A 27,010-nucleotide genomic window follows, 5' to 3' on the forward strand; every position below is an offset into this window, starting at 1 on the left:
AGACCTAGGCAGACCAAGACCATGTGGGTGTCCCCATCTCTATATCCACCACCACCCTGGACAAAAGCCTTTGGACTTAATTTCTGCTCTTTTTGAGGTGAAGAATCATCCACAATAGTCCACAAGGTGAAATGGTACCAAAATTAGAAAGAGTGTAGGATTTTGAACCATACCAACCTGCATTCAAATCTACTACCCACTGGCTTTGCATCTACCAGTATTTATCCTTGCTAAGCCTGTTTCTTCATCCACAAAATGGGAGTAATACCTACCTTAACAGGGATGTTTACCTCATCTAATCCTCCAGTACCCTCTTGGTACAGATTCTGTGCACATTAAAATGGTAGCCTAACTGGCGGGTCTCTTCAGACTCTTTGCCTTTCTATCTTCAACACTGCTTCCCTAGTTCTTTATGAAGTAGAGACCTGACCCTATCATCCTCCTGCTTAATAACTTTCATTGGCTTCCCTCTGCCTCCAAGATTTATAAACAAGACTCAGTCTACCACCCCATATTTTCTCATATTCCCTCAATACTCTCCCCTCCCCAGCCTTCACACAGTATCACTATTCCTAGATATGCCAGACCCTGTCTCTTTACATATGCCACTTCCTCCTCCCACAATGTTTTTTCTCTTTTTCACTATATGATAATTAGTTCAAAGCCCTGTTTATTGCCCTCTCCTTTGCAAAGCATTTCTCACTTAACCCAGGGAGAATTACATTAGCCTTCTGCAGGTCCTCACAACATTCTGCACTTACCTCAATTGTAGTAGGATTTATTACCTGTGTTATAATTACTTGTTTCTGCCTCTGATTCCCCAAACTAGGAGATTTTCTTGAACCCATGGGGATGATCTCTAGGTATGTGTCTCAGTATAAAACAGTGGCTTAAGATTTTTTTTGTTGAATGTACCAATGAGAAAGTGCTTTAAAACCAGCACCATTTTGTACTAAGATCTTTTAAAGAATTTGTTGTCTGAAGGAAGATCAATTTGTAAAGCTTTTCTTTATAATGAAACCAAAAGTAAACTTTAGTGAAGTCCAAGTCAACACCAAATTAACAGGGTCCAATCTTTTGAGGTTTTATCATAATAGTTTTACAGAACCAAACACTAGACAAAACACAATAGAAATGGCAAAACAGAAGTAAAGGGAAAATAGGTCCACTGCTATTTAGAAGAATAAAAACCAAAACTGGATACAAGTTGTCTTCAGGCTTAAAAATTTAATTGTACACACATGTAATGAGGAAGACTGGCTCAGTTATGTTCTGAGAACTGAGTTGCTCATCCTGAATCTGTAGTTCTATTGCCTACAGGATAAGCAAGGCCAATGCAATCTTTGGCAGCATTAATAAGAATTTAGCATCCAGATGGAGAGATGGTAAACCTCACTACATTTTGCACTGGTCAGGCATTATTTAAAGCATGAGGGTCAATTCTGAGTGGCATGTTTAAAGATGAACAGAAGGATAAAGGAATCATGATATATAATCAAAAATCTTTTTTTAAAGGATTTTTTTAGGACTCTTTTTCCTTTATTAAACATTTACTGAGTATCTAAAACATTCTAGGTACCATATTAAGTGCTGAATACACAAAGACATAGTCCCTGACCTCAAAGAGTTCAGTGTAATGCCAGAGACAGACACACAAACAAGGAACTGAAATCCAGTGACATGACGAATACACATACTCACGTGGTGGCACAAAGGAAGGCAATCAACTCCTATTTGAGAAAAAAATTCGCAGAGAACTTGTTTCACTTGAGTATAATCTGACAGAAGGATAAGAGGGAAGACTATTCCAGACAGAAAAATCATAGGTGACAAAAGGTCAGAAAGGTTTCAAAAAGCATACTATATTACAAGAACTGTAAGTAGTGTAGTATGACCAGAAATTTGGGAAAGGGAGAAAGAGGACCAAAGAGATGAATTTGAGAAGTTTAGCCTAAAAATTTAGATAGAAAAAATCATGGTCTTTAAATATTTGAATATTGAAACTAGGGGAGAATATTTTGATTCACTAGAAACTTAACTTTCAAACAATTAACATTGTCCAAAACTAGACAGCAATGAGTACAGAGTCACCAGAATGGGAGAAATATCCCTGTTCATGTATAAGCTCAATCTTCCCTTGGTATTCTAGATCTCATCCCTAGCTACTAACGATATTGAGAATCATTCCAGGTGTTTTATTGGCCTTTCAGTTTCCCTCTTCTGTGAAATGTCTATTCAAATCCCCTCACCATTTTTCTAATGAGGTGTCTGTCATAGTGATTTGTAGTTCTTCATATATTTTGGACATTAATCTTTTGTTAATTATTACATTGGAAGTATTTTCTCACATTCTGTGGTTCATCTCCCTACTTTATCTTTTATCATACAGAAGTTTTGATTTTAATGTGACCAAATTATCAATCTTTTCCTTTACTCTGTATTTTTTGTTTAAAGAATTCTTCCTATCTCATTTTCACAGATACTCCTAGTATTTTCTAAGTTTTATAGTTTGACCTTTAATCGATCTGGTATTAACTTTCTGTGTATGGTGTGAGGTAAAGATTTATTTTTCCTTGTTTTCTGTAAGGTTAGCTAACTATCCACAACTGAAAATATTTTTGTCCCATTGATTTGTAATGCCACCTGTCATCTACCAAATTCAAATATATGAGGACATGTTACTGGACCCTTAATTACTTTTTAAACTATTTAACCTTGCTTCAGTGTTCTTGGCCACTAATCATTCGTATTGACAAGTTCCACTAAAAAAAACTAAAATTAAAAAAAAATTCCCTTCTATTCCAAGTGTTCTAGCTTTTAAAATAATAAATGAATGGTAAATTCTGTCAAATGCTCTTTTGAGCATCTACTGAGATGATCATATGGTTTTACTCTTTATTAATATGGTGAATTACATTAGATTCTTAATGTTAAACTGAACTCTCATTCCCAAAATAAATACTACTTGATTGTGATTTAAAAAAAAAAAAAATACACTACTAGACTAGTGCAGATTTCACTTGGGACTTTTAAAATCTACATTCATTGGCCTATATTTTTCCTTTCTTATACTGTCTTTGTGTGATTTTGATATCATGTTGTAAAAGCCCCCCAAAATGAGTCTAGAAACATTTTTTATTCCCTGGAATGGTCTGCACAAGGATTATCCATCCTTCAATATTTGGGTAACCTGTAAAACCATCTGTGCCTTGTGTTCCTTTAATGGATAGAATTTTTTTTCCTGCTTTTTACTATGAAAATGACTCACATATTTATTAGAGACACCAGTACAATGAACCCCAACATATCCATCACCCAGCTTCAACAGTCAACCCATTGTCAATCTTATTTCATCTATTTCCCAAATCTTTACTTGTTCCCTCTCCCCTTGAATAAATTGTTTTGAAGAAATCCCAGACACCATATCATCTTACCTATAAACATTTTAGCATCTCTCTTAAAAGTAAGGACTCTTTAAAATATGTAACCAGAAAAAAGATTTCACACTAAAAATTTAATAATCTTTAATACCAACAAATATCCAGTCAGTATTCAAATTCCTATCAAATATTTTTATACAGTTTTTCAAATCAGAATCCAAATTAGTCCATACGCTTAAATTGGTTTTGTCTTTTAATCTGCAGGCTTCCCTTCTATGTATTGCTTTTCTCCCCTTCTTCTTCACATATTTGTGGGAAAAAAATGGGCCATCTGTCTTGTAGTTTCCCACATTCTGGATTTCGCTCACTGCATCCACATATTACTTAGTGGGTAGATTTTACTACTCAATTTCTTTTTTAGTTACATTTCTATTAATATTTTCTACTTATTCTTGACTCAGCTGCAATAGGTTGTATTTTTTAGGAAACCGACTATTTTACACAATCTTCCAAATTCACGTGCATAAAGTTTTCCATATTCAATATGTATGGGTTTTTAGAAATCCTTAGCATAGCTATAGTCATATTCCCTGTTTCATTCCTAACGTTGTTCATGCTTTCTTGCGTTTCTTTTTCATTGACCAATTTTGCCTGAGATTTGTCTATAACATAGAGCCTATATTAATATCTTCAATGAGTTAGATTTTGGTTTTGTTAATCCTCTTCATTGTTTTCTACTCCATTAATTTCTATTCTTATCTTTATTCTTTCCTAACTTCTACTTCCTCTGGGTTTAATCTGCTGTTACTTTCCTAGCTTCTTCAGTTGGCCACTTAATAATTTTCAGCCTTTCTTCTATTCAAAAACCTTACAGATTCTAGGACATAAATTTTTCCACATTAATATTGCTGAAATTGGGATGTTTCTTACAATTAGTCTTACAATCACTGTCAGTCGGGTAAGCAGTGATGGTGCAACTGTCATTGCTTATATATGTATGAACATAAACAATTAAAGAATAAGCTTGCAAAAGTAGTAGTTACTTGGCAGTTATCCCTGGTGGCATGACTAGACAACTGTAACTTCTCAATGTTAGTCAATAAACCTATTACAGACCATCTGACAAAGAACTATGAGTCTCATCTGAAAACCTTTTGTTGATACCTGCTGGCCAGTTCAAGAAAACATCAGGATCAAAATTTGATGGGTGCCAGCAATTTGAAAGAAAATGCTGGAGATAGCTGTGGAGCACCACTCTTTTAAGAAATGTTCTATCACCAATGCTCTCAATGACATAGTGAGCAATACTATGTAGAAAAACACAAACCTCTGTGATTCCATCAGAAAGTGATTTAGAAGAATCAAACCCTGCATATGAAGTCACAGGAATATTCTACTAATTTGTTACTTCACTTCCTTTTATAAATATATGCATGAGTGATATGCTAAATCTATATCTAAGTAAACATGTAAGAGTTCTTTCAGTAAGCATAAAGTTTCAAAGTCTAAGTGATAGGAAAGCACTGTATTTGAAAAGTAATAGTCCATCTCACAAATGATGACATCTTAAGATTCAATGAAATATGATATAGGCACTTAAATTTTCCTCTTAGGAAATTAAGGAAACACTCCCATTTATCACTGCAACAAAAAGAATAAAATACCTAGAAATAAACCTGCCTAAGGAGGCAAAAGACCTGTATGCAGAAAACTATAAGACACTGATGAAAGAAATCAAAGATGATACAAACAGATGGAGAGATATATCATGTTCTTGGATTGGAAGAATCAACAGTGTGAAAATGACTATACTACCCAAAGCAATCTACAGATTCAATGCAATCCCCATTAAATTACCAATGGCATTTTTCACAGAACTAGAACAAAAAATTTTACAATTTGTATGGAAACACAAAAGACCCCAAATAGCCAAAGCAATCTTGAGAAAGAAAAATGGAGCTGAAGGAATCAGGCTCCTGGACTTCAGACTATACTACAAAGCTATAGTAATCAAGACAGTATGGTACTGGCACAAAAACAGAAATATTGATCAATGGAACAGGATAGAAAGCCCAGAGATAAACCCATTCACATATGGTCACCTTATCTTTGACAGAGGAGGCAAGAATATACAATGGAGAAAAGACAGCCTCTTCAATAAGTGGTGCTGGGAAAACTGGACAGCTACATGTAAAAGAATGAAATTAGAACACTCCCTAACATCATACACAAAAATAAACTCAAAATGGATTAAAGACCTAAATGTAAGGCCAGACACTATCAAACTCTTAGAGGAAAACATAGGCAGAACACTCTATGACATAAATCACAGCAAGATCCTTTTTGACCCACCTCCTAGAGTAATGGAAATAAAAACAAAAATAAACAAATGGGACCTAATGAAACTTAAAAGCTTTTGCACAGCAAATGAAACCATAAACAAGACAAAAAGACAACCCTCAGAATGGGAGAAAATATTTGCAAACGAAGCAACTGACAGAGGATTAATCTCCAAAATATACAAGCAGCTCATGCAGCTCAATATCAAAAAAACAAACCACCCAATCCAAAAATGGGCAGAAGACCTAAATAGACATTTCTCCAAAGAAGACATACAGATTGCCAACAAATACATGAAAAGATGCTCAACATCACTAATCATTAGAGAAATGCAAATCAAAACCACAATGAGGTATCACCTCACACCAATCAGAATGGCCATCATCAAAAAATCTAGAAACAGTAAATGCTGGAGAGGGTATGGAGAAAAGGGAACCCTCCTGCACTGTTGATGGGAATGTAAATTGATACAGCCACTATGGAGAACAGTATGGAGGTTCCTTAAAAAACTACAAATAGAACTACCATATGATCCAGCAATCCCACTACTGGGCATATACCCTGAGAAAACCATAATTCAAAAAGTGTCATGTACCACAATGTTCATCGCAGCACTATTTACAATAGCCAGGACATGGAAGCAACCTAAATGTCCATCGACAGACGAATGGATAAAGAAGATGTGGCACATATATACAATGGAATATTACTCAGCCATAAAAAGGAACAAAATTGAGTTATTTGTAATGAGGTGGATGGATCTAGAGGCTATCATACAGAGTGAAGTAAGTCAGAAAAAGAAAAACAAATACCGTATGCTAACACATACATATGGAATCTAAAAAAATGGTACTGATGAACCTAGTGGCAGGGCAGGAATAATGACACAGACATAGAGAACAGACTTGAGGACACAGGAGGGGAAGGGGAAGCTGGGACGAAGTGAGAGAGTAGCACTGACATATATACACTACCAAATGTAAAACAGATAGCTAGTGGGAAGCAGTCGCATAGCACAGGGAGACCTGCTCAGTGCTTAGTGACCACCTAGAGGGGTGGGATAGGGAGGGTGGGAGGGAGACACAAGAGGGAGGGGATATGGGGATATATGTATACTTATAGCTGATTCACTTCGTTGTACAGCAGAAACTAACTTAACATTGTAAAGCAATTATACTCCAATAAAGATGAAAAAAATTTTTCCTCTTAGTACTGCTTTGCTGTATTCCACAGATTTTGACATATAGTGTTTCCATTGTTATTTAATTCTAAATATTTTCCAGTTTCCATGATTTTGTTCTTCATCCATTTATTTTTAGTTTATTTTTGCTTTTACTTTTTAAATTTCCAAACATGGATAGGAGGTGAGGGGAATCAGTTATATTTGTTATTAATTTCTAATTTTATTGTATTGGGGTCAGAAAACATGGTTTATATATCAAGCTTTGGTATTTGTTGAAAATTTCTTTGTGCCTAATTACATAAATTACATAAAATTACATAAATATTTCACATTTAATTAAAAAGAATGTATATTCTCTAAGTTGGGAAGTGTATGGTTCTATATATACATAGTAGATCAAGTTATACATTGCATTTCTTTTCTTTTAGTGATTATCCTTCAATTTTTAATATGCAACTGACTGAAAGCTTAAAGTTAATTAATATCTCTATCCTCTTTCTGAACTATATACAACTCTTTAATGCTGGTCACTTTCCCTCCCAGCTTACATTTTATCCTCGTCTGATATTTTAGTTCCACTTTGGTTTTAGCCCCAACAAATCAGTCATAATTATTTTTGTTTTATACAGTCAATGCTTCGTTTACCTAACCAATTTCTTTGTTCATCATGATTTCTTTTTTTTTTAACTAATTATTTATTTTTGGCTGCATTGAGTCTTTGTTGCTGCGCATGGGCTTTCTTTAGTTGCAGAGAGCAGGGGCTATTCTTTGTTGCGGTGCACGGGCTTCTCATTGCGGTGGCTTCTCTTGTTGTAGAGCATGGGCTCTGGGCATGCGGGCTTCAGTAGTTGTGGCACACGGGCTCAGTAGTTGTGGCTCACGGGTCCAGAGCACAGGCTCAGTAGTTGCAGTGCACGGGCTTAGTTGCTCTGCAGCATGTGGGATCTTCCTGGACCAGGGCTCGAACCCGTGTCCCCTGCATTGGCAGGCGGACTCTTAACCATTGCGCCACCAGGGAAGTCCCTATCATGATTTCTTGTATCCTTCTCGCTCCCCTAAGTTACATTCCTTTCTTCCAGAAGTGCATTCTTTCATGTAATAGTTCTTTCAGAAACAGTGTGGTAAATTCTCCATATTTTTGTTCATCTGAAAATACTTTTATTTTGCCTTCACTCTTGAATGATAACTTAGCTGAGTATGAAATTCCGATCTCTCTCAGCACTTGGAAGGTATTATTCATTTTCTTCTGGCCTCTCTTATTAAGAGACATCTGCTCTCAGTCTGATTCTTGCTCCTTTGTCTTTCCTTTCTGGTTGCTTTTGAAAGTGTCTTTGGTGTTCTGCAGTTTCATTGCAATGTATTTAGTTGTGGGGTTTGTTTTTGGTTTGCTCATTTAATTCTTGCTAGGCCCTTATGAGTCTTAAACCTAAAAATTCATGTCTTTTTAAATTAATTCCAAAAAATTCTCATGTCGTCTCTTTAAATTCCATGTCTCCCTCATTTTATTTTTCTCCTTCTGGAACTGCTATTAGATGTTGGGTCTTCTTGCTTAGTCTTTCATTTCTCCACCTCTTTCATATTTTCCTTCATCTTACTGTTCTGCATTCTTAGGATTTCCTTATATCTAACTCCCAGCTTACTATTTTCTCTTCATCTGTGTAAACTATCACTTATTTACTGAGCATTTTTTTAACCTCTCTATTTTTCATTATGTTTAGTTCTTTTCCAAATGTATGTTTCATGTCTTATTCATTTATTGGGATGTCAATTACTTGTTTAATGTCTTTAGTCACTTAAAATATGCTAATTTAAATTACCTTTCAAACTGCCATTCTACTATCCCAGTTCTTAGAGCTGTAATCCTCCTGCTTGTAATATCTGCTAACTCTCATTTGTGGTAGAAAACTGTTTCCTTGTGTGTCACTTTTAATTATAAATTCATCTTCTGTTGGGTTTACTTCTTCTGTGAGAATTCCTTGTGGCCCGAGATATGGGAGTACCCCTTCAAGTCTTGTTTTTCCTTTCTCCAGGTGACCCAGTGGTATCACTAGCTTGGAGCCAGCTTTTATGTTAATTTCCCAGCATGGGGATACCTGAACCATATAATATAAACTCAGGTCCCAAATATGAGCAAGGCATAGGTCTTGTGCTTCAATTTCTCAGGGAAGCTTTTTTTCCATTTCCTCTTTGTATAGAGCCCAGGCAAACCAAGACGAGATTTCTTATTATTTCCTTGTGTCAGTGGGAAGATTTTTCTCTAGCCCACCCTTTCACCTAGGAGGCAGCACATCAGGAATCCCAGCCTGATGCAAAAGTCTTGGTTTTGGTTCCTTTTTCCACACAGTTAAAACTCAATCGCTAGGAATAAAAAAAACCAGAAATAACCCCTCACTCAATTCCTTCATCTCTGTCCAGGGCACCACAGCATGAGCTCAAGGGCTTAATGAAGTTTTGGTTTTTAGTTCCATTTTTGTTTTTGGAATCTAGAGATTTTCCTGTCTTTCCTGAAAGCTCAGAAATGCATTTAAAAGAACTGTTGTTTATCATCCAGCTTTTCTGGATATTTGTAGCAACAGAGTCTTCAGCTAAGATAAGTTAGCCATCTTGCTAAAAGAAATCTGGGATCTCCAATCCATTTGCTACATTACCCCTATAGGAGTGATCTCTCTAGAATGCAAAGATGTACTCCTCTTTCAAACTCTTCAGTGGATCCCCCCTTCTTAGCATGGCATTCAAAGTCCACTATTATCCAGTAACTGCTTATTTCTGCAATTCTGCCTCCTTCCACTCTCCTACATGTACTCTATGCTCCAACTACCCATATTTGCAATCCCTAGAACTCTCCTTTTGTTTCATACTCTTATGCTTTTAAAAGTACTTATTTCCCTCAGTTTCATCCTGCCTTCATCTGCCTATTGAATACTCATGGTCAAGTGTCTGCCTTTCCAGGAAGCCACTCCTGACCCATCCAAGCTGGGTTCTCTTTTTTTGTGAAAAGAGCTAACATTCGTTGAGCTCTTTATATGCTAATAACTCATTCAGTCTTAACAACAACCTTATGATTTTGCTACCACTACTATCCCCATTTTCAAAATGAGGAAACTAAGGTACAGAGAAGTTAAGCAATGTGCCCAAAGACAAATAGCTATAAATGGCAGACCTGGAATTTGAACACAGATAGTCTGTCTCCAGATCCTGCTCCATTAACTTGCTCGATTAATATATACCATATTGCGTTCTACAATTATATCTTGCGTTACAGTTATTGCATTTATTACCCCACATTCCAGTTACACGTTTATATAGCAATCTTCTCAACTACACTGACCTTAAGAGACAGAATTATGCTTTATTTCTATTTGCAGCCCCAGTGCCTAGCACACAGAAGGCCCTCAACTCAGATGGTTACTAAATTAATGAATAACTAAAGGAAACATCCCCACAGTCACTGCATTAGTCCAGCCCGTCTTCACCTCTTGTCTGAACTACTAAAACAGTCCCCTAACTAGACTCCCTTCCTCCAGTTTCTATTCACATCTTTCCTCCACACTCCAACCAATACTGTCTTTCTAAAGCACATTATGACAGTGTCATTCCATTACTTAAATATTTTTAAGGGCTCCACACTGTCTATAGGATAAAGTCCCAAATTCCTTCAGCATGACATACCATGACCTTCATGATCAAACTTCTGTAGTCTCTTCTCTCCTCCTTCCCCACTCCAGCCCCACATTCCATCTATATTTAACTTCCTGGCAGTCTCTGAATATGCCAAATGCCTTCATGCCTTTGTGCGTGCAGGTTCTTTTGCCGAGAATGGCCATCTCCTCTTCCCTCACCTGGTGAACTCCTATTCTTTTTCCAACACACAGAGCAAATGCCTTCCTCAAGTTTCCTCAAAAGACTGTCAGTTATCCCACTGTTCTATTCTTCTTGGCATTATGCATTTACCTCGCTTACCACTTTGTATTATTATTTGATAAGGTGTGTTTCCCCAACAAGACTGTGGAATCTTGAAGGACAGGAACCAAATCTTCCTCATCTTTTTTACTGTATTCTCTTACACAAGTGTGTACCCTAAATGCTCACTGAATTAGTGGAATGAAATTTGACAAACATATCCTACATCCTACACTAAAGCAAACTCAGATTCAAATGAATTCAAGGCAGTCAAGTCTTCTAAGATTCAATGGAAGTTAGACAGGGAGTAGAAACATGAATGAAAAACAAATATCACCTAAATTCCTGCTGCTCAATCCCGAATTCTACAGAATGGAGCTATTCTGTCGACGGTAATTAAGGCTTAGTTTATGAGGTAATCTCATCCTGAGTTTTAAAAAACACAAGGCAAATATTTCCACATTAGTAAAACACATAAGGACACTCAAATTCTGGAATATGTGTTACTAGGATAAAAAGTTGAGTCATTTTATACATTTTAAGACAAATCCCTTCAGACAAGGGAAATTCCTGTCCTTTTACACTACAATCACATGATTTCATTATTCATTAGTCCTACATGCAATTTAGGTTTGCACACATAGCAAACATTGTCTGCCAGCTGAGTAATAAACCAGAACTACTTGTTTTTCACAGAAAGAAGAAATTTTTTTAATGGATAAATGTCAACCCTAAGTGAACAGGGAGGTTGGGGTGGGATAAAGGGAAGGAATAAATGGGGCACTATTCAATTTTTTTGAATTATTCAATTTTTGAAATGCACTTTTAACACTACAAATAGAAAAAAAATTAAACTGCCAATTTGAAAGATTCATCAGCCTTTGTCTAGCTTTTCTCTTCAATTATTACCCATGGTAAAAGGAAAAAGAACTGTCCTAAAAAGGTCTTGGTTTCAAGTTCAAAGGCAGCATAATTTAGAATGATCATCCTTGATTTCAAATCAAAAGACTAAATGAATTCTTAAAGTTAATTATTATCAATGAGGCTTGGGACTTCCCTGGTGGCACAGTGGTTAAGAATCCGCCTGCCAGTGTAGGGGGACACGGGTTCAAGCCCTGGTCCGGGAAGATCCCACATGTGGAGCACCTAAGCCCCTGCGCCATAACTACTGAAGCCAGCGCACCTAGAGCCCGTGCTCAACAACAAGAGAAGCCACCGAAATGAGAAGCCCACGCACCGCAATGAAGAGTAGCCCCCGCTCGCTGCAACTAGAGAAAACCCGCGCGCAGCAACGAAGACCCAACTCAGTCAAAAATAAGTTAATTAATTAATTAATTAAAAAAAATTATCATCAATGAGGCTTAAGTGTTCTTATATTTGTAAATCTACCTATGTATGTCTGTATGGTAAATCTTCTTTTTTAAAAATCAATGGACCAGGACTGTTTCTAAATTTAGAATATAAGCTCTAAGAGGGAGGGATCTTTGACTATTTCATTCACTGATGTCACCCAAGGATCTAGAACAGTGTCTGGCACAGAGTAGGCACTCATTACATACTTGCTGAATATTGCTCAATATGGTCCAAATACTTAATATGTCAATACATACAATGAGCTGCAGATCCTCAAAGAACATACAGTTGAAGTCTAGGTTCATCTTGAAATGATCACCGACTTAGCCTTCAACACACACTGCTGCACAAATTAACTGATACTGTATCCAGAAGCAAACTGACAGTGTATGTAAGAATAAAATAAAACACTTAATACAGAAGTTATTAAGGTTCTGAATTTTAAATCTTGCCAAGAAGCTGACAAAAAACAAAAATATCACCAGCACAACCAAAATTTTCAACACACACAAACTCTTGCACTTTTTTCAGAAAAAATTCCAAAATTCAATTTGATTCAATTCCAAAAGAGCCACGGGACTTCAAGAAATTAAAAAAAAAAAAAAAAAAAAAAGTAAGAATTTCACTTAAATACCAGTGAATTTACTACAAAATTTTATTTCCAGTTTTATAAAGCAGGTCTGCCCTTTCTTTTATCAATTGACCTAATTATGCCAAAAGAATACTGCTAAGCAATATACTTCTGTATTTACCTAAAATTGCTAATTTTGTTGCTGTTTCCCACTCATAAAAGTGTGATGTAATTATTATGAAACTGGTATTTTTACTCTGTCTATTACAAACCATCATGAACATTTAACTGTGAATTAGGTTATGTTTTAGCCCTTATTTAAGGGTTAGCCTTTCAGCCCTTGTTATCTGCTACTAACCCACAATGACCTGGTCACTCTCTTCTCTGTTCTGGGCCTCAGTTCTCTCTTCTGTAGAATGAGGGAACTGGGTGAAAACAAAAGTTCTTAACCTTTTTTTTTTGCAACCCTTGGAGAATCTGGTGAAAGCTACAGGTGAACTATTCATTAAAATGTACATATACATTGTAAAACAATTTTATAAACAATAATTCATAATGGTAAAAGACTGGAAACAACCTAAATATCCACCAATAGATGATTAAGTAAATTATGTTACATCCATTCAATGAAATTCCTTGTAACTATAAGTACAATGAAGAAACCTTCTATGTACTGATATGAAAAGATATCCATCATGTATTGTTATATGAAAAAAAGCACCAGTGCATATAATATATAACCTTTTATGTAAAAAGATCAAAAAATAAATATATTTGAATTTCCATGTATAAGCATAACGAAACTGTGCAAGAATCAACATGAATCTTTGGTGAAAATGGGAAATGAAGAAAGGAGTAGGAGGAACCTTTTCATTGTATACTTTCTTATATTTTTGTTTGAATTATGTGAATTGCCTATTAAAGTTTTAAATTAAAAAATATTGCATATAAACTCAAGAGGTCTAGACAACTTGCTAAAGCTAGAAGATTATTCCCAAACCCTGTTCAGCAATACTCTTCTATAATGTTTTGACTTAACAAGCATGTAATTATATACACTCAATGATCCAACAATAAGAACATTTAAGGAAAAATATTTTTCATGATGGTCCTCATACAAACATATAAAGTAATTGGTGGATATTCAGTGACTCAACAGAGCCTAATTTGAAATCTCACTTTATATTGTTTTTCTTAATCACTGATACACAAATTTCTTCAAGGAAAAAGTTTGCACAAATCATCAAGTCATACACCCTCTCATGGTTCAAATCTCAGACCTGATATTCCACAAGGGAGTACAGGCTTCGGAAATAGAAATTTCTATCCTACGGGACCATATCAATAGTACTAGTATGGAGACCAGAGAAATACTGTCTTAATTTTTTTTACCATAATCTCAGAATCTGAAGCAAATTAAATAGCATAGATGATGTTTGGGGAGGTCTTCATCCCTTTTCTGAGCAGGAATCAGGTGGAACTGGGTTTTCCTCCTTGGGCAACTTACTTAACCTCTCTTGGCCTCAGTTCCATCTATAAAATGGAAATAAAAGTACCTATCTCATAACGATGCTATGAAGCTTAAAAGGAATAATAAGGAACACAGAAAGTAAGTCAGAAATAAAAATAAGGTATCCTAGGACAGTGGCAGGTGTCTGACTGCTTGAATCAAAACAGACTGCATTCTGGAACCTGTAGCTTCTAGTGACTGCACTTTCATACACAAGCAATGTCTCCTTTTCCCTACTGAAAATAGCACATGGCAGAATTCCCAACACAAAAGGTGCAAATATCTGTTCTTTCCTAATTATGTTTCTTGAAAAATCTCTTCCTAGGTAAGCGTTTATCAAAGAACTCTAGCTGTTGTGTTGACTGGGTGTGTCTCAAAGAGTCCCAAGTTATAACAGTTTTGTTTTGTGTTTTCAACAGGGCACTTTCTATGTCAAGCTCAGCACCAAAGAGCGGCAGGCTGCTGGGGGGTGGGGAAGGGGACGGGGGGAAGGCAAAGAAGTTGAGGACAACAGTCCTTCAACGGACTCCTAATTGCCAGGAAAATAGTAGGAAACCTACACTGCCATCGAGATAGACGCAGCCTCCGCCAACCAATCTCCGCTTCCAAAACTTTTAAACCCCATCCATCTTTTTTTGTAGAGCACTGCTGGAGCTTATTATTAGTTATTATAGATATAAATAGCCGTCATTTATTACGTCTTCTCTACGTGCCAGGCTCTTGAGTTTTTCAAGATTTTGTGAAAACTGCACATATGAGCTCAGACGCTCAAGTCTGAAAAGCTCCCTTCGCATCCTCAAAATCAATCTAATCTGCCCTTCAAACTCCGTATATGCCACACCTCTCACTGACCCATTCAGGCCCAGGGATCACATCTTTACAAGCAATTCAACCCCAAGCTCTTCACCCAACACTAAATCAAGCACTTCTCGGATCCTCCACTGCCCCTACAAAGTTCAGTACCCTCCTCCACTCACCAATTCCAACCTGGCCCTAACTTGTTCCAAGAAATGCTATGGCTCCCTCCAAACTTCTGACTCCAAATCCATCGTGCCCGTACTTCATCCCGAAGTTCAAAATTCAGAAACACATACTGCACCTGGGCAGAGCCCGGTTCCAACCCTACGAGAACTCTCGACACCCGCTCGAGCAGGGCCAGGGCCTGGGACCCTCCACCCCCTAACCAGGCCAGGCCGGGGCGCGACGGCCTCGCTCCGGACCCCAAGGGGAGGAGAGGAAGCTCCACCTGGCTCCGCGGGCGCGGCGCGCGTCTCCTGCTCGGGCCTGGGCCCCGCGGCGGCCGCGCCCCCGTCACGACGCGGGCGGCAGCGCTCGGGTGGGCCGCGGCGGGCGCGCTCGCCCACCACCTCCGCGTCGGGCTGCCAGTTGTCGCGGGCCCGACGGCGGGCCCAGCCCGGGCCGCGGACGCGGCAGCGCGGGCAACCCGGGCCCGCCGCGTCGGCGGCGCGTTGGGCGCAGCCTCGGCACAGCGAGTGGCCGCACGGCAGGGCCGCCGCTTCCCCCGGGGTCTCCAGGCACCCAGCGCAGTCCGACTCCTCCGACCGCGGCGGTGGTGGCGGCTGCAGCAACGGCGGCGGCAACACCAGCAGCGCGGGGCCAGAGGCCGGGCCCGGGGTCCCAGTCTTGGCTGCCGCCATCTCGTCACAGCGGCCCCGCCGACCCCGCCGATTCAGAGCTGCCGCTGCCGCCGCGGAAGAGGCCCGAGTACTCGGACCTGCCGCCGCCATCTTGTTTCCCGTTTGTAGGGAGAGTCCGTTGCGAGGGAGAAGAGTAGAGGGCGGGGCAGTGCTCGGCAGGCACCGCTATATACATATTCATGAGGGGCGGGGCTCCAGAAGAGGGTCTCTCGGGACCTGGTTGGCGTGAGGTGAAACCTCATTAATATTTATTAGTTATCCTTTATATGTCTGGTCTTCGGCCTCGCCTTCTAGTCTTTGCGATTATCCTCTTATTGAGCCAAATTAAGTTGAGGACTGAGGGGATTTATTTGGAAACTGAAAGACACTAAACTTTGTGAAGTAATTACACTTATTTATCCTGCAATACCCTGATAACTGAGGCTAATGTGATTGGGGGAGTATGTGAATTACTCAGAACCCTGCCTCTGCTTCATAGCTTGTTGTGACTGAGACCAGTCCTACCCTGACCAGCAACTAACTGCCAAAAATAGCAGCTTCTTGTCAGTCCACATCTCAGTATACTCTCTCTCCAGATTCCTTCCTGAAACTTCCCTCCCTTGGCTGGCAAAGCCACACTTTCCTTGGTTTTTTTCCCCCCTCTCAGCTCTTTCTCAGACTCCTTTCTTGAGCCCTCCACCTTGTTTCGGGCTTAAATGTGGGTATTGCTCTAGGCTCAGGCCTCAGTCCTCTACTCCTTTCCGTGTATTGCCCCCCCAGCCCATACCCCACCTCACATGTTCTTCCAGCTGAAACTCTCGAATTGATATCTGCAGTCCAGACATCCTGAGTCCAGCCCTGCATAGTCAACTGCCTGATGGAAGTATCATCTTGGATGTCTGCATCCCTCATGTACCAAACTAAAGTCACTGTCTTCCACCCTCCTTTCAAAACAGCTCTTCTTATTTCCCTCATTCCAGTAAAGGTACTATTCTCCCAGTTCCTCAAGCTCCAAACCTGGTAATCTTTACTTCTCCCTCATCTCCCACATCTGTCAGTTTCTTAGTTCTGTCAATTCTCCCACCAAAATGACCATTTTCCTACCTGTCCTCTCCTCTTCATCCCATTCCCACTGCCCAATTCAGGTCTCATCATCTCTCACCTAGATTATTGCAGAAGCTTCTATAAATTGTCTCCCTGCCCACAGACTCTCTTCCTCCAATCCATCCTCCATAGTTCTTAGAGTTACTTCCTAAAGGACAGCTCTGACCACACCATTCCTGCTTGGCTTAGTCACTGAGTGAGGTGCTCAGACTTTGGTGCCAGTCCCCTTTCTGGATGCAGAGGGTACAAGAGAAACAACGGCTTCCCTCTGACAGAGAGAAGGTTCTGCTACAGCAATTCTCCCACCCTTTGCTTTTTTTGCACTAAAGTACATTTGGAGCAGGAAGGCATTCAGCAAATGGCATTTCCTCTTGGGAATCTTTATAAGAAAGCACAAGTTTTGTAAGGAGAGCAAAAAAAAAAAAAAAAAAAAAAGTAACAATGTAATGGAAGGCATCAGAGGCCCTGGGTTTCCATGAGATTGCCTGGAAACAGTGCCTGAGCTGATAGTAAACCAGTCCAAGGCAGAGTGATTGGTGGAAGTCAGCAGAGCAAAGAAAGAAGTGGATTCCCAAAATGAGAACCAGATGGCTAAAGGACAGTGAAGAATTGAAGAAGGGTCAATGAGTAATTGAAACAAGGGCTTGTGTGCACAGAGGCCCAGACAGTCAGAATCCTGACAAACTCAGAAGTATGGCTTCATCCAGGCTGTTCTTCCAAAGGTCCTCTTCATTTCACTTCCCACTTGAGGTTCTTGAGGATGCTTTGCCCAGATTCTGACAAGGAAGGCCTGTGGTCCAGAGATCAAGCCAATTACTCTTAGAGACGGGGCCCTTGGTATGGGCTGTTCACTCTTGACAGTTTGGGGCTCTCAATCTGAAGTCTACTTTCTATTGGAGAAGCTGAACCATAGCAGTGTAGCATGCTTTCTCGAATACAAATAAAGACAGGAAATTTCTTTTTGCAGAGGGAAAAAGCGAGAGTTCTGAGTAATACTAGACCAAAAGCCAGGAAATCTAGGATTGGTCATGACCACTTTCTCCATTTCATTAATTTGGATAATTTCAAACAGATAAATTCTCTCTGGACCTTAGTCACCTCATCTTTAAAACAAGTGTACTGGAATTCAGCAGTTCTCAACCTGGGATACACTTCAGAAAGACACACACATGCGCACACACGAACACACACATATATACACATATGCCAACGTCCCTTTTCAGATCTACTGAACCCAAAAACTGAGGATGGGATGCCAGCATGTAAATTTTTATAATGCCATAGGAATTCTAATGAATACTCCTAGATAAGACCACTACAATAAATAAATTCAAAGGTCCTTTCTAGCTCTAACATTCTAGAAGTCTGACTCCCAATTTCCAGTCTCTTCTCTCCTCTATGCTGTTGCCAAAGTAATCTTACTAAAGCAGTATCTGTGACAGAAGGCAAGGCAAATCTAAGAAATTTGGAGAGTTGTTCACTATGTGGGAAAATGAGGGCGATGAGGATGGTTTTAAAGTGTCAAGCCTGGGAAGCCTGAGATTATGATCTCAAATCACAACTAACAAAAGAGAGTAACTGGGAAGGAAAAACAGTCTGAAAAATGAGGGCATGGTAGACATTTTGCTTTAGTTAGTTACCATCAGCATCCAAAACTTCCTCCTGTTTGGGGGAATGACCCGTTCTGTGCAGTTTTGCTGAGACTAGGGAAGCTGAACCAGGGAGAGAGCCTTCTCCCTGCCCCGGGGCAGCCAGAACATGAAATATGACCTAGGCTCGGCCACGTGGCCACTCCTCTCTGAACTTTGAATCTTCAGGGGATGACACAAAGGCATATTGACAAGTTTAGAATTATTCACAGGAACGGAGACAGTAGGTGTCCAACCACAGTGGGTCCCTTGGGGGTTGGGGTAGAGGGGGGAGTGTCCCTACCGTGGCGATGGTGGCCATGCCAGATTGCTCCTGAGGCATGAACTTGGCCATAGTGCCTGCTGCCTGGCCTTCCTAGGTTACAATCCATTTTCCACAATCCAGCTTGCCAGCCTTCCTGTCAACTCTCTATATCCTTTGAGTAAATGTCTTTTTTTTTCCTTAAATTACTCACAATTTCTGTTGTTTGCAACAAAGTACTCTGACTGAGACGCTGGTTTGTTGTTTTTAAAATGTCACCTGAAAGGACTTCCCTGGTGGTGCAGTAGTTGAGAATCCGCCTGCCAGTGCAGGGGACACGGGTTCGATCCCTGATCCGGGAAGATCCCACATGCCGCGGAGCAGCTAAGCCCGGGCGCCACAGCTACTGAGCCTGCGCTCTAGAGCCCACGAGCCACAACTACTGAGCCCATGTGCCACAACTACTGAAGCCCGCAGGCTCTAGCGCCCGCGTGCCTCAACTCCTGAGCCCACGTGCTGCAACTACTGAAGCCTGTGCGCCTAGAGCCCATGCTCCGCAACAAGACAAGCCACTGCAATGAGAAGCCTGTGCACCACAACGAAGAGTAGCCCCTGCTCGCCACAACTAGAGAAAGCCTGCGCGCAGCAACGAAGACCCAATATGAAACCATCTGAGAAGCTTAGTCCGACAGCCTAGAGTAGAAGAAGCCCAAGTTGCATGTGTTGCTTTTTCCCGAAGCCCCCACCTGTACCACAGCCCACCCAGGGAAAAAGGACTTACAGGCTTACTCGAATGCAGTCACTGAGGATGCCAACTAGAACAGGTCGCGGTGCAGCCACACCTACAGTGCTTCCTCTCCAGCTGTCTTTTCTCTGCCACTCCTGCCATACTTTCTGACGATTGCATCACTGCCAAAATTCCCTGCCATCCTTCTCATAGTGTGTCCCTAACTAGCACTCCATGGTCCATACCACCGCCATCACTTTAGCTCTCCTCATCCACATCACTGCAAACCTACCCTCTTCCCTCCAGCTGGAGGCTCCAGCTACTTCCTGCTGGACTGAAAGACTCAAATGTGAAGCAAAGCTACTTGGCTTCGTTCCAGGTGGAGACAGGCTGTTCCTCCCTGTGGGCCCCCAAACCCCTTTTTGCCAGCCCAGGCACTGAGTCCCTCCTGAGGCCTCAAACATCTAGGAAGGAGAAGGCTCAGGCCCTCAGACCCCACCAGCCCCACCCCTCCTTTGCCCTGCTCATCTCTCCTGGTGGCCTCTTCTTCCTGTACTCTTCCTCCCTCAAGCCAGATTTCCCCTTGTGATTTGGCCCCCTTCCCTTTTGCTTTAAAGGTTCTTGCTACATTCTTACTGTCACTCATCTTCAGTTCCTTCCCTTTTGTTTCAGGGGAAGAAGTAGTTCTTTTTGCAAAGCTCATCCTTCTACCTGTCATCTTTCCAGCCTCCTCCAGATTCTTTCCAAATGCTCTACAAATACAAATAAGACTTGGTTCCTGCCCCCCTCAAGGTCACAGCCTAACAGAGAGGCAAAACTATACATAAATAATTATCACAGAAAAAAAAGAGACAATTATAACAGAATTACAAGCTCTAAAGCTGAGACACGTACAAGGTGGTATGGAAGCAGAGAGCAAAGTTGGTGGGGAGGGGGCAGTAGGAAAAGTTTCCCAGAGGAGGAGACATGTGAGCTCTGTTTTGGACGATGAGGAAGAGTTCACTAGGTAGACACAGGAAAGGCATTCCAGGCAGAGGGAAAACAAGAGCAGAAGCACAAACGTATGAAAGTTCAGGATCTGTGTGCAACTAATGGGGAATTTGATGTGGCTAGAACACTGGGTTGGACATAAGGCTAGAAAATTGGAGAAGAAAAGGAACTAGAATTTATGGAGCAACTACCACGTGCTAGGCACATGCCCAGCAGTAATCCATCTATCTCATTTAAACCTAAAGTAACCCTGTGAGCTGAGTATATTATTATCTCCATATTACAGAGAAATAAATTCAGGCTGTTGGAGGACCATTGAAAAGTTTAATATTTGGACCAAGGGAGTGTTAGGTATAGATCTGTATTTTATAAGGATACCTCTTGATCTTATAATTACCAGTGAGGAATAAAAATAATCTAAGCAGACTTCATCCCACCTCCATGGAGTTGAGATGTCATTGGAGAAAGTATAGTGCACTTAACATTCATATATTCAACAAGTATCTAGAGAGCACCTACTATGTGGTAGGATAATATAGGTGCTGAGAATTCAGCAGTGAACAAGGCAGGCAAGGTGTGGATGCTGGGCCAGCTTTGGTGGGACCAGCTTTAGGTACAGTATTTGGCACATTCTAGATGCTGCGGAATGAATGAATGTTATACCCTTAGTTATGTCTTTAGTGTTTAGCAAGGTTCAAAGAGCAGTGCATTGCCAGAAAAGAAAAAAATCTGTTTAACCAACAAGCACGTTGGTGGAGAAAAATAATTCTTTAATTTCTTTAAACTTCCCCCTCTAGATACCTATAAATCCACCTAAAATCCACAGCTGGTTTCACTCTCTCTCTTTCGCTCTCTGCACCTCCCTCCCATCCCCTTGGTCTTGCTTCCTCTCTTCCCTACCCTCAGGCTCTGGCCCAAGATTCCAAGCAAAGAATTCCCTCTTTTATTTGGTTGTTCTTCTCTTAAGGGAATAGAGGTGGCTCTAAGAAATCCTTTAGGTTCAACATATAGAGAATAAGGAAATAAATGGCCCTTCTTAACTCCACTTCAGAGTGAGACACCTAAAAGGCAAAACTTTGGGGTCCATTGGGAGCCCACATAGGTCAAACTTCTGGGACACAGAACAGGTGGAGCAGGGTGGAGAGAATATCTGGAGAGGCAAACAGAAAATATACAGCACATTTTCCATCTAGTCCTGCCTTCTTCTATTTTCTATCTTGCAGCCAGAATGAATGATCTTTCTAAAGTATGAATCTGGGGGGCATGGAGGTGGAGGCGGAATTAGATGAAGGTGATCAAAAAGTATAAACTTCTAGTTATAAGATAAATAAGTACTAGGGATGTAATGTACTACTTGATTAATGTAATTAACACTGTTGTATGTTACATATGAAAGTTGTTAAAGAGAGTAAACCCTAAGAGTTCTCACCACAGAAAAAAATTTCTTTTTTTAAAATTTTGTATCTGTATGAGATAAGGGATGTTCCCTGAACTTATTGTGGTAATCATTTCACGTTGTATGTTAAGTCAAATCACTATGCTGCACACCTGAAACTTATACAGTGTTGTATATGAATTCAATCTCAATAAAACTGGAAGAAAAATATAAAGCATGAATCTAAAAAATAATGATAGTAAAAGACAAACTTTTCTCTGCTATTATTGATTACCTTTTACAGTGTAATAACATGTCTTATTCTAGTCTGTCTGTTTTTCTCACCTCATCAAAGAAATCCTTCTGCTACCTTCACTTTTTCTGGACCAAGCGCCCCAGAAGGAGGGGCTCATGGCCCTACTCCAGGAAAAGAGTGGGAAGGAGCAAAAACCCTCATTTTGTCATAAATAAATGGGTGGATAGTAATTCTGACCAGAATGAAAAATCTGCCTCTGCTTTCTTCTGGATGTTCAATTGCTCTCCTGTAAAATATGTATCAGAAAGCCCAAGGGGGAGGGGTAGAGTTGGAGGACACTGGGGTTCAGGACTACAACTTCAAATTCATCTGTCCTTAGACTCGAATTTGGCCAAGAGGGACAATGGATTATGTACTCATATCACTGTCCAATTCTTCTGAAGCCAAACTAGCTGGAGACAAGAGGCGGTGCTCTAAGGATCGGTTTCTTTCCATGTGAAATAAGAACAAAGAGAGAATGGAGGAGTACAATTCCTCAATTATTCTGAAAATAGAAAAAAAAATTTGCCTCAGAGAGAGTACTGTGATGGGAGCAGAATAAAAAGTCAGGGGGGCTACAAAAGAGCCTCTAAAGATTGACTTCCACTGGTTTGAATAGAAACAGATATGAGATGGATTTAGCTGGAGGCCGAGAACAGAGAGCATGATCTCCCAAGTTCCTTCGTCCTGAAGGAGGACAGGATTCTATACCAATCCACCAGTGACCAGCCGATTGGTTCTCTTCTAGAATGGTCATTGTTCCACAGTTCTTTGTTTACTAGGCTCTGGGCTCTGCTCTCTCCATCCGGGAGAAAAGCCAGGTCTCCCGGGATTGTGATGTCGCTGAGCGACCACCAGGGGGCAAACCAAGACTACTGAGCTCTCCCCACCATCTCGTCCACCCAGTTTCCATGGAGCCAAACTCGGAATGTCAGAGCTGGAATCCGCTTTAGAAACCATCCAAGGCTTCTGATCAAACATCTTTCTTTACAGGGAAGAAAGGCCTAAAGAAAAGAAATCATTTGTCAAGGCCACATAGTGAATTAATGGTAAAGTCGGAACCAGAAACTAAGTCTACTGGCTATTCCAGTCCTATACGTGTTCTACTACACCAAGCTTTCTCCTGTCTCATATTTAATTCTAGAACACACTGGTTTTTAATAACATCCTTTCCATAAAAAGGACTTGTCTCTCTAATAAGATTGTAAATCCTTGGGGCCAGGGACCATGTTTTGCCCAACATTGTACATCTTCTCCTTCAGAACCTAGCATATGCCCCTATGCCCCATAGGCAGCCTATGCCCAATACCAGATGCAGGACTTCAACAGATATTATGAAACGGCTATGTGGTAGGCCCAGCAATGGTTCCTAAGAACACAGAGATGAAAATATATTGTCCCTGTCCACAAGGAGCTCACTATCTGGAGGAGAAGGCAGATATGTCAACAAATGACTATAATTCAGGAGATGAGTTTTTAACAGTGGTGTAGACAAAGTGAAGCACAAGAAGAGGAAGTGACTAACTACCTGGATGGGATACAAAATTGGGTCCTAAGGAAGAATGAGAACTCATCAAAGACAGGGAATGGGAATTCTAAATAGAAGGAATAGTAGAATAAGCCAACACACAGAGACATGAAGATATGGTGTGTCAGGTGAAAACGATTGGTTTTGAGTAACTGAAGCTTAGTATATATAAGAAGCTGGACTGGGGATGGAGTAGCAAATAAGACTAGGAACGAAGTTTGAGGTCAGCTGTAAAGTTGATGTCTATTCATTCACTCATTCATTCTACAGACAGTAAGTACCCCCATGTGCCATGCGGCACTGTTGTAGGTTGTGAGATGATAATAAAAGTAAGAGCAGTAATAATAATGATGAAAATACAAGCGTGGTTGAATTCTGAGGATTTGGAGTCTTGAGTTTAGGGTCCATTCCTCACAGGAATCAGATAATCCAGATAAGTATTCTATCCTCCATTTATTTTCATTTAGTAAAAAAATATTTAGTAAGCCCCTTCTATGTGCTAGGCACTGTTCTACCAACTAGGAATAAAACAGAGATCAAGAATTAGGGTCCACGGGACTTCCGTGGTGGTGCAGTGGTTAAGAATCTGCCTGCCAATGCAGGGGACACAGGTTCAAGCCCCGGTCCAGGAAGATCCCTCATGCCACAGAGCACTTAAGCCCCTGCGCCACAACTACTGAGCCTGTGCTCTAGAGCCCCCGAGCCACAACTACTGAAGCCCGTGTGCCTAGAGCCCATGCTCCACAACAAGAGAAGCCACCGCAATGAGAAGCCCGTGTACCACAATGAAGAGTAGCCCCTGCTCGCTGCAACTAGAGAAAGCCCGCGCAGCAACAAAGACCCAACGCAGCCAAAATAATTAATTAATCAATTAAAAAAAAAAAAAAGAATTACGGTCCAGGCTGTTATAGAGCTTTCATTGCTCATGGCAGAGGCAGATAATATAATAATGAAGAAATACATTGCAGATAATGATGTGACACAACGGAAATAAAATAAGGCAATACGATAGAAAATGATGGGAAGGGGACATCATTAGACAGGTTGCACAAAGGAAACCTCACTGAGGAAGTGACATCTGAGCTGAATATAGCGTCAGCTGGGGAAAAAAAGCTGAGGGAAGAGCATTCCAAGCAGGAGAAACTTCCAGGCCAAAGACCCTGCCAAGGGTCCAGGCAGCTTGGTGTACCCAGGGACAGAAAGAAAGCCAATGTACTAGAACCTTGCAGGCCCTGGCAGGATGGTCTACAGTTAGAGGGCAGGCAGAGGCCAGGTCATGGAGGGGTTTTCAAAATATGACAAAGGGTTTAGATTTTATTCTAAGTGCAATGGAGAGGTTTTAAGCAAGAAGGTGACACTGAATGATTTACATTTTTAAAAGATAACTCTGGTGGTTCCTCACTCTACCTTTGGGTGGATACAGTGCCTGCCACTGTCTGGCTATAGAACCCAAGTCGTGTGGCACTGTTTACTGGTGCTCTAGCTACATCTTCACAGACCTATGGAAAGAAGTCTCTGAGGACAAACTGCTTTTCAGAAGTCCCCCTGAGCTTGGAGGAGGTAGGAACAGAAGATCCATTCTCCTTGGTGCTTGGTTAGTGATAACGCGAGCAGTGGAGGAGGCCTCTGGTCGGTTGCAAAGCTTAGGACCTGGATGAAGGATGCTCCCACTCCATGTCTTCCATTGAAGACACTTTGTCCCTACTCAATTTCCCTCAGGAGGGCTCTGTGAAATTAAGGGCTATGTGTTCCCCCATCCTGCTTTCCTGATACCTCCTCCATCAGAATCTCTGTGTGCAGGCTGTCCTGGGAAGAGATGGCCCACTGACGGAGGAAAAAAAGGACTTAGGAATATTCACATGGCCACATAAGTACCCATACAAATAAATATGGGTGAGCCTCACATTCATTCTACAAACATTTATTTAGGCCAACTACATGCACAGTATTTGGAGATCCAAATGAACATGTTCTAAAATAACAGTAGGTCTTAAATAAATATTTTTTACATGGATGAATAACTCTGACCTGGCTGAAGAGTAGAAGTGGAGTGGGGACTGTTCACTTTACAAATAACATCAACTTTAACAGCTCCTATAAATAAGACTCTCCTCTTAATGTATCTAAATTGGACACAACTTTCAAGAGTCAATTTGTTCACCCTTTTCAGGGCATCACATAAAGGCAATGTACTAAAGTTGGCTTATAAGGGCTTGGGAGAGCCCAGTGGTAAATTTTCAGGAATTTTGCAAGCTGATGGTTAAACTCGATTGTTACTAAACAGTAACTTATATAAATTTACAGTTAAATAATTTATATTTAAAACATTCAAATTATTGCCTCCTAATTATTTTACTACATTTTACTATCAATGTTCTTGACGCTATTTACATTTATTGTATCTATATGATGGAAGCACTGCATAATGGTGTCCTACTGTGCATCTCAACTCCGCATCCAATGATGTCCATCAGTAGCCTGAAATTGGCCCTGATGGGAATATTTACACCATGGAAATTGGCAAATGCTATAAACCAGAGCTTTCTTCCCTTGGAGAACTGGTTGTTAAACGTTTATCAGCATACCACTGTTGTAGTATGTATTATGTAGTCCTCTTATATTGATTCTTATATGGTAAATCTGCTTTTAGAATCTTACTTACAGAACTAAGTTGACTGAGTTAAGAAAACTTTCCTTGACTCTGAACTCTATGGTCCTTATTGCTATATTAATTTTACATAATCAAGCAGCCTGCAGTCCAGGAGGAGGCCTGTTGGCCACAAATAACAAGTCACAAAAGGACTGTTTGAAAGAACAAGAATTCTGTTCAACAAACCTTTATTTAGCAGCTACTATGTACAAAACTGTGTGCTGAAAGCTAGGGAGGATATTAGACAAATAAGAGTGAATGTTCTCACTTTAGAGGAGGTGACATAAAACCTTTGATGATACAGTGCGACAAGGGCTATAATGGAGATACAGAAGCATGGAGGAGAGAAGGCCATTAGAGGGACTTCAGCGAGAACCTAGACTATTAGGATCAGTGTCTGTCTTGTTCTCCACTGTGTCCCTAGCACCTAGCACTGTGCCCAGCACAGGGTTGGCTCTCAATAACTATTGGATGAATGAAGGAGGTTACCTTGATCCTGGAAAAATAAGCCAGACAGATAAGAGTGGGTAGAGGGAGGTGTTAGAAAAAAACATACTGTGCAGAGGCGTAGGGAGAA

The 27,010-nt window shown here is 40.5% G+C and overlaps 1 protein-coding gene across 1 annotated transcript in view; it reads right to left on the reverse strand.

Moving 5' to 3' along the window:
• Positions 1-15,985, reverse strand: part of RNF169 (ring finger protein 169) — an 89,913-nt gene extending 73,928 nt beyond the window's left edge. The window contains exon 1 of the mRNA XM_061202866.1: positions 15,484-15,985. Within this exon, the coding sequence (XP_061058849.1) occupies positions 15,484-15,985 (502 nt within the window). The remainder of the gene's footprint in view (positions 1-15,483) is intronic.
• Positions 15,986-27,010: the final 11,025 nt, after the last annotated feature.

This window comes from Eubalaena glacialis, chromosome 10 (assembly GCF_028564815.1).
Source record: "Eubalaena glacialis isolate mEubGla1 chromosome 10, mEubGla1.1.hap2.+ XY, whole genome shotgun sequence".
In the NCBI taxonomy this organism is placed as follows: Eukaryota; Metazoa; Chordata; class Mammalia; order Artiodactyla; family Balaenidae; genus Eubalaena; species Eubalaena glacialis.